Source organism: Tupaia chinensis, unplaced genomic scaffold, assembly GCF_000334495.1.
Source record: "Tupaia chinensis unplaced genomic scaffold, TupChi_1.0 Scaffold000067_1, whole genome shotgun sequence".
NCBI lineage: Eukaryota > Metazoa > Chordata > Mammalia > Scandentia > Tupaiidae > Tupaia > Tupaia belangeri.
This window is the reverse complement of record NW_006159526.1, coordinates 1,149,716-1,158,246: the sequence shown is the minus strand read 5'-3', so window position 1 is coordinate 1,158,246 and position 8,531 is coordinate 1,149,716. Positions and strand designations below refer to the sequence as shown.

The 8,531-nt window shown below is 59.5% G+C and overlaps 1 protein-coding gene across 1 annotated transcript in view; it reads right to left on the bottom strand.

The window, feature by feature from the left end:
- Positions 1-776: 776 nt before the first annotated feature.
- The window catches only part of MEGF8 (multiple EGF like domains 8), a 61,368-nt gene continuing 53,613 nt past the window's right edge, over positions 777-8,531 (bottom strand). The window contains 7 exon segments of the mRNA XM_014582538.2: positions 777-2,831; positions 2,833-2,953; positions 2,955-3,278; positions 6,889-7,021; positions 7,479-7,609; positions 7,884-8,054; positions 8,440-8,531. The exon segment at positions 8,440-8,531 is cut by the window's right edge and continues 34 nt beyond it. Of these exon segments, the coding sequence (XP_014438024.1) occupies positions 2,203-2,831; positions 2,833-2,953; positions 2,955-3,278; positions 6,889-7,021; positions 7,479-7,609; positions 7,884-8,054; positions 8,440-8,531 (1,601 nt within the window). The 3' untranslated portion in view covers positions 777-2,202.

Genomic DNA, 8,531 nt, shown 5'->3' with positions numbered 1-8,531 from the left:
TCAGACCAGTGTTCAAATGACCTTTCTTCGCATTTGCAAATGCAGGCTACTCAGTACCTACCTCATATGTTGCAGGAAAGTTCAGCTGAGATGGCAGCAGGGACCTGCCAAGCACGGGGCACCCCGCAAACAGTTCAGTCACACCTTGGAGACAGGCACTGCCGTCAGCCCACCCCGAAAGCCACTTAAACAGCCCGCAAAGTCTAAAAATACTAAGTCATTCACAGGCCACACTGCGGGCCACACAGCCCCTAGGTCCAATATACCACCACGCCCTGGGCTGAGCACCTGATGAAGCAATGGACTTGCACCTGGGGGCTGGGTTGTACAGAAAAGGCCCATGCTGAGTCGGGGCAGAGATCTCTGGCTCCCGATTACCCTTGTGTCAGGGCTTTTGCTTGCCCAGGGGACTGGCAGATAAAACAGTTCCCATGATGCTTCAGTCTTGACCCAAGAGTCTACTTGAATTTAAGGAAACTCACCGCACTGGGGCCTCATCTCAGTCCCCATGCTGTTAGGTCAGAAATCTACTGCAGGCTCACACCAGGGCCTGGAATAAAACCTGGACCTACCTCACTGCTGCAGCTCCAGCGGTTCACCCCTTTTGGGGAGCAAGCTTGTCCTGCCTTTCCCCAGTAGGTGAGGCAGCCAGGCGCAGGCCAGGCGGCCTGAAGTGGCACAGGCGACAGGAATTTAGCCAAGTTCTCTACACCCAGTGCTGGCTCAGAGCTGAAGCTCCCGCTCCCTCCTGCAAGCAGACCACACGGACACCTGGGTCTCTCCCACACTCTTTTATTTGTGGATTCAGCCACTCCGCTCCTCTTCAGGCTTGGCCTGCCGCCTCTGACATGCACGCACTGGCGGGGCCTCCCAGGCGGAGGCCCCCAGAGAGAGGGGAAGATGCAGGGCCCAGGCCCTCGAGGACCAAAAAGCAACAGGGAGTTGGAATCTTAGAGAACGAGGTCCCAAGGTCAAGATGGCTGGGACTGGAGGGAGGGGTGTCCTCCAAGGGTCAGGGGCACCTGCCTGAGAGCTGCGCTGAGGGCTCCGAGGCTATCTCCAACCGTGGCTGATCACCTGCCCCACATATGGCCACACCCACCAGGGCGGCATCTTAGGCCGGGGTCTTGTCTTCCCTGTGGCGTCCTCACCAGGCCCCCTCAGTTCCAGCTCCCTCAGGTGACCTGGGTCTCAGACTGAGCCAGGGGTGGTAGTAGCCAGGCAGCTTCCTGCTGGCGCTCACTTCCCGGCCACCCCCGGGCTGTCTCGGCCACTGTCCTGGGCGGCACCAGCTCCCTGCTCACGGCGCCTGTTGAAACACCCACAGCAGTCCCCGTGGCCCTCGCCAGAACTGGCTGCAGTTGTCTACAGGACAACTCACGTCAAAAACTGGACTCTCGGTCTATCCACAGGCCTCACCAGCCACCCACAGCTCCAGCCAGTCGGGGTCACCCTGGCCTTGTCCCATCCCTCACCCTGACATCCACTCGCTACATCTTTCCACACGGTCCTTGCACCCACCCTGAACCCGCTCACTGGCTCCTCCCTGTCCCCGCTCGTCCCCTCCAACCTTTCTCCCACCACCGCCGAGACAGACAGGCAGGCATCTCAGAACCTGTCGCCCCCCTCAGAAAGCCATCCAACGGCTTCCCCTCGCCCTGATGAGACCCGAAATGCTACCAGGGTGATGGGGCCCCTGCCTGCCCCAACCTCCTCTTCATGTTGGGTCTGGATCACACTGGCCACTCTAATGTCCTCCCAGTCCAACGAGCTGCTCCCACCTCAGGCCCCTGGCCCCGGCAACTCCCTCTACCAGCACCTCCCATGCCGGTCCTTGGCCTTGGCCCTCTAGCTTCTCAGACCTCGCCCTGCGGTCCCTCACTGCCACATCCCAGTAAGTCCCTCAGCACTTCTCCCTCGTGAAAACCCCTCATCCAGCTGCACGCACGTGTGTGTGTGCGTGTACGTGTGCACACACACATACTGATTGTCTCCTAGAACCACCGCTTTCCCCCTGCCCACAGCAGTGCCTGGCACATGGAGGTGCTCGATAAATAATTGCTGAATGCAGAACAAAGGAGGCCGGGTCTGAGGACGCCCAGGGCAGGGGCCAGCGGCCTGAGAAGACGGTGTCCAGGGCCCCACGTCCAGGGCAGCCCCGTCAGGCAACTCGGCTGCTGTGGCTGAGGCCCCTGTGGCAGGTCAGAGAGACATGCTGGTGAGGTTGTCCTGGCTCAGCAGTCCCTTCCGGCCTGCGCCAGCCCCGTGCCCACTGCCCCCAGCACCCCCGCCGCCACCACAGTACTCGTGCAGCCTGTGTCGCAGTGTGACGAGGGCCGACCCCAGGCAGGCACCATTGGGCGCATGGGGCCCACCAGGCAGCTGGAGCAACAGCGTGGCCACGCCGGCCATGCCGTCTTCTGTGGGCTCGAGGGTGATGGGCCCAGCGCGCAGCCCGGCAGTGGAGGCAGGGATGGCGGGTGGGCAGCACCCACCTCCCACAGGTCCCCAGGGCCCACCGGCCCCCGTCAGCAGCAGGGGTGCCAGGAAGGGCTCAGAGCGGCGGAAGGCAGGGGGTGGGAGCCCCGAGGGCTTCCAGGCGGGGGCTGGGGCCGCAGGGTCCGGCGGAAAGCAGACGGTGACCTTGGCGAAGGGACGGCTGGCCATCTTGGTCATCTCCTGCAGGTGCCGGCGCTGCTCCTGCCGCTGGTCCAGGGCCTGTTTGGCCTTCCAGAGGAGCACGCAGAGTGAGAGGAAGAGGAAGAAGCAAGAGAAGAAGACGGAGAAGAAGACAAACAGGTCGATGTGAGCCTGGTCTTGCCGGAAGAAGAACCTCACGTATCCGTGGCTCAGCTGGCATGCCTGGTCCGCTTCCGGCCCCTGGGCCCCCTGGATCCCCAGCCCCCCAGGGCCCACCCTCAGCAGGGGGTGGGGGTGGCGGTGGGTGGCGGTGGGGGCGGCGGGGGCTGGATATGCACGGTGTGGACCCCAGTGTCAGGGGCCACACGGACCACAAAGGTGTCATAGGAGGTGGAGACATAGAGGTCCACGGCACCGAAGGTCACGTCCAGTGTCAGGCGGATGTCCACGTTGGTGAACTTGGGCTGCACTCCAAACAGGACGGTGCGGCCAGGGCCCAGTGCCCGGCGCTTGGGCTCGTGGAAGCAGTTGGTCTGGGACGTGGGGTCCAGACAGCACTCTTGCTCTACCGAGATGAGGCGGTAGCACTGCTGACCGCCCAGCGGGCTCCCGTGGAACGACTCCCGGCACTTGGCGCACTGTGGGCGGGGTTGGAGAGGCGAAGGTGGCCGTCAGGGCTGAGCCCAGTGCCAACCCTCCCCCGGAGGACCGACTGATACCTTGGACCTGCGGACAAGTAGCACTGCCCTGGCGCCCCCAGTGCCCGGCCACCTCCCTGGGACTCCCCGAACCTGCCTGCCTCAGCGGACGTCTCCAGGACCCAACACCGCAGCCCTGCTGTCCTCGGGGCCGCTGCCGTGCCTCGAGCACCCTGAGGGCCTCTGCTCAGCTCTGGCTCTGCCTCCTCACTCGCTGTTCTTCTGCACACGGCGGTAATCACGGCTCGCTCACGAATGGGGCTGTGGACTCGCATCCCAGCACGTGGCATGGGGCGGCCAGCCTCGCCGTCCCCGGCTGTCCATGAACTGCCTGCCACTCATGCTCCCACTCAGCTGCTGCACTCACATCCCGGCATGTGGCACGGGGCGGCCAGCCCCACCTGCCCCCGCTGTCCGTGGACTGCCTGCCACTCACGCTCTCGCTCACACTCAGCCTTTGCGCTGGCGGACACTCTGGCTGGTGCGTCCCTCCCCACAGGTCCACTTGGGCAGTCACTCCCATGAGGCCTTTATTTAAGTGTCACCTTCTCTCAGAAGCCTCTCCTGGCCACTGTTCTACTGCTCCCATGCCCCAACACGCCCCAGCCCCTTCCTGCTTCATTCTTCTCCGTACAATGCATCACTAATGCACTGTGGATCGGACTTACTTATCAACGAACTGGGTTTCATTGCCTGGCTCCTACGCAGGAATATAAAGTCCTTGAGGACAGAATTGTATTATTATTATTTCTTAGGTTTTTGCCATAGGGCATGAGTGCTTGCCAGGGAGAGACAGAAAGGGACAAAGAGAGGGACAGTGAGAAATCATCCCCCAAGGTGGATGGCCATGCTGCAATCCCTTTTTCTCCATTCTCCTCTCAGGATTTCAGGCATGTGCGGACACATGCCCAGAGTGATTTCAAGCTACCCGGTCTACGGTCTAGGATTCATACCGCGGTTTGCCATTCAAAGTCTAGGAGTTGGGAACCAGCAGTTAGCGTAATGGCTATGTTGCTGGACTCCCACGTAGTTGACTGCAGTTCGCGTCCCGGACCCAGTGGCTTAAAAAACTCACACCGGGCGCATGTGCGTGCGTGCCCAAGATCCCAAGAGGAGAATGGAGGAGAAGGGATTGCAGCGTGACCATCCCCCCGGGGGGTGATTTCTCGCTTTCTGTCTCTATGTCTCTCTCTGTCCGTCTGGCAAGCGCACGCGCCCTATAGCAAAAACCTCTCCAAAAAAAAAAAAAGTCCAGGAGCTTAACCACCATGCCACCTGGCGGCCTCAAGGACAGACCATTTTTGCCTGCCTTGATCCCTGCTGTGTCCCCAGCGCCTCATACAGCGCTGGGTATATAGCAGGTGCTCAATAAACACATGTTGCGTGAGTGGGCCGAGGAGCAGGTAATAGCTACTATGACCCCCTAAGCTACAGCCTAGTGGAAACCACTCAGGTTCTGGGATCAGACCAGGGGCAATCCAGGCTCCAAACCCAAACGGCTGGCTGACCTGGGGCCGGAGATTTAACAGTCATCTTCTTGGGCCAGCAGGTGGCATCATGGTTAAGGGCATTGGACTCCCACATGGTTGACCACGGTTTGAATCCTAGACCAGGCGGCTTGCTTTCTCACTTTCTCGCTCGCCCTTTCTCTCTCTCTCTGTCCCTCTCTAATCAAATTAAATAAGTAAGTAAATAAATAAAGTTTAAAAAATAAATGTCTTCCTCCTGGGACCAGCAGATGACATAATGGTTATCTTGATGGACTACCACGTGGTTCAAGTCCTGGATCCGGTGCCCTATAGTTAAAATCTCTCTAAAAAAATAAATAAGGGTCTTCCTCTTAGGTCCTTTTACCACCATACCACGCCCCCCCAGTGCTGTCTTGGCGAGCTTTCCGCATTTGTGCTGTCACCACTGTTCCCACAGCACAGCCCGCAGCTCTGGCCAGCACGCCCTACGGACCAGCTGTCGTCATTACTACTACAGTCTAAAGCAACTGCTACTTCATGGGGCCAACAGGTGATGTAATGGTTTAGGTGCTAGAATCCAACGTGGCCAACCGCAGTTCGAGTCCCGGACCTGGTGACTTAAAACTCACACCAGGCACTTGTGCGTGCGTGCCCAAAATCCCAGGAGGAGAATGGAGGAGAAGGGATTGTGGCGTGGCCATCCCCCCAGGGAGTGATTTCTTGCCTCTGTCTTTCTGTGTTTCTCTGTCTCTGTTTCTCTGGCACACAAACTATAGCAAAACTCTCTAAAATGAATAAATACACAAACTTCCTTCAGAGTTGCCAACAGAGCTGCTGGAAGAGGAGGCCTCGACCAGTCTTGGGGGCTTCCTGATCAAGGCCAGGAGGCCTTCGGATTCTGGACTAAGCCAACAAAACTCAGACAGTGGCACGGTGGTGATACACCTGCACCCCCATGGGGAAGGTCCTAGTTCATGTCCCAGAATCTCCCATGCACGCTGTGCCCATAAACTGGGCGGCCGAGAGACCCTGGTGGAGGAACCCACATCTCTGTCTCTCCATCTCTCTCTCATGAGGGAAGAAAACAATCTCTAAAAAAAAATCAGAAATTCTGGCCTAGGAGAGACACCTGAGGGCTCAGTAAGGCTTATAGAGCTGTGGCCGTTTTGGTGGAGCTGCGTCTTTGCAGGTATGACACTTCCGTAGATGGGTGAGTCAACTGAGACAAGTAGGGAGCTTGAAGAGAGACGCGGGGGGGGGGGGTCACTCCAAGGAGAGAGCACGGGACCCCCTCCCCCACCCCTGGGTGAGCCTACAGCACAGCGGGCAGCCCAGTGGCCAGTGCAGGTGCTCCAGGAGCCTCCCTGAATAAGAAGAGGGAAAAGGACTCAGGGGAATGTGTGCCTGGGTATTAGAACTGGGATGAGGGGGCCGGCGGGTGGCGCAGTGGTTAAAGGCGCTGGATTCCCGCATGGCCATCCATGGTTCGAGTCCTGGACCTGGTGGCTTGCTTTCTCCTTTTCCCTTTCTCTCTATGTCTCTCTCTCTGGTCAAATTAAAAAATATCAAATGGAATCAAATATATAAATAGTTCTTTAAAAGAAAAAAAAAAAAGAACTGAGATGAGACACCTGGAGAGAACTTTCCAAAGAACAAAGACGACACAGAGAAAAATAGAGGGAAAAATGGAGGAAAGAGAGGCTTCCGGTGTTACTATGTGAGCCCCTAGATCAGCCATTCCTGAAAGTAGCCCCAGATTTCAGTTTTGAGGGTCAATGTTTTCTTTTCTTGCTTAAGCTGCTATGGGATAGGTCTTCTGGCAGCTGCAACCTTGGAGTTGTGACTATCAGTAATGGAGTGTGTCTCCCCACCAATCTTACACCCCGAAGCTCATATCTGGGTCCCCAGCATCACTGCCAGGGCCCCACAACAACTGGGGCTCAGAAATAACCTTACGAAGCTGATCTTGATCCCAAGACAGACTTAGAACCATGCTGCCAGCCCTGCCTGGACCTGGCCTGCACCCCCTCTGCCCTGGTGGGAGTGCGGGGCCCAGCCACAGTGTGCTTCCCCAGCCTCACCTGGTACTTGTAGCAGTCTCGCCGGTCACTGGGGGAGCTGCCCTGGCACGTGCCCGTCTCCGTGTTGTTCTGACACGGGCAGCCTGTCCCGTCCTGCTCGTTACACGTGTCCGCGTGGCCGTTACACTGGCACCTGAGGGTGGAGAAGAAGATGGGGGTTGCAGCGCTCCCATAACCTACAGGCTCCGGGGAGATGCTGCACCATGAGGTCAGCTCTGTGCAATGGGCCAGCAGGGGAAACAGGCTCAAAGAGGTCAGGCCATCTGCCCAGAGTCACGGAGCCATGAGGTGACAGTGGAGGTGGGACCCAGGTCAGATTGACCCCTTCTTAGAGCCTTAGGTGGGACAGGGGTGGGGCAGAGGCTGTGTCCAGGCTCCCCGCAGCCTCTCTCCCTGCCCGCCAGTCGGTTCAGGGCTGCCTCTGCCTGTGCTTCAGCACTGGCTTCTCCTGTGAGTCCAGCTTACCCACTCCCTCCCTCCCCGAGGATTATGTCCCCTCCTGACTGGGGACAGGCACCAGGGAGGGGCGGCCTGGCTCCCAGAGCTACTCCTGGTGAGAAGGGCCTGGGTCCAGAACCCCCTCCTCTCACTTGGTGCACTTCCCGTCCAGGAGGAAGTAGCCATGGAGACAGCTCTCGCACTTGTCCCCGTAGCTATTATTCTGGCAGCTCACACACACAGCTTCATCTTCGCTAGGACCCTCCGTCACCCAGTTTTCGATCTGCCAAGGAAAGACAAGGTGATCACAAAAAGGCGAGGAGGAGACCCTTCTTCAGACCCAGGGGTCTAGGTCCCAGTCCCTCTTCCCCCGAGACCCAGGGGTCTGGGCTCCCAATGGCCTCCACTCCCAGACGCAGGGGTCCAGGTCCTGGCCCCTCTTCCCCACAAGACCCAGGGATCTGGGCTCCCAGTGGCCTCCACTCCCGCACCCAGGGGTCCGGGTCCCGGCCCTCTCCTTCCCATGACCCGGCGGTCTGGGACCCAGCCTCTTTCACCTCCTCTGGATCCAGTGAATACTTTTCTGGCTCCCTCCTGGCCATTTCGAGTTCCTTCCTGGACACACAGACGTGGCTGTTGCCACGACAGAAGGTGTGGCAGGGCCGGCAGGTCCCGCCCCCGACGGCTGAGCGCACGAACAGTGGGAGACACTGCTCGCAGTGGTTGCCCTGGGAATCAGGGGCAGGTGGTCAGAGAACCCTGGGGCAGGGGCAGGTTCTGAGAGCACCACAGGTGGCAGGGCTCAGGCACTCAGCTCTGTCAGCCCCGGCCTGTCTGTGGGAGCCCGGCCCCACCCTTGCGTGCACACGTCCAGCCCCAAGTCGTGCGCAGGAAGAGCCCTGCTCCACCTCCAGGTGCCTGCCTGCCTGGCCCCGCATATGCTCCAGGGCAGCCTCTGCCACTCCCCAGGCAGTTCTGCCACAACTCTGGACCTTCTGGGACAGGGCACTGCCCCACTGCCCCGAGGCAGGGCTCAGAATGAGGTTCAAGGTGCCTGGGATGTGCTGAAGACCAGGGAGGGCCCCTGGGAGGGCCGGGCCCTGGGAGGCCCACCTTGGTGTGGTTGCGGCAGAGCAGGCAGTGGTCGCGCGCCCCCACACCGGCACACTCGCTGTGGCGGTTGCAGCGACACTCCGTTGAGCAGT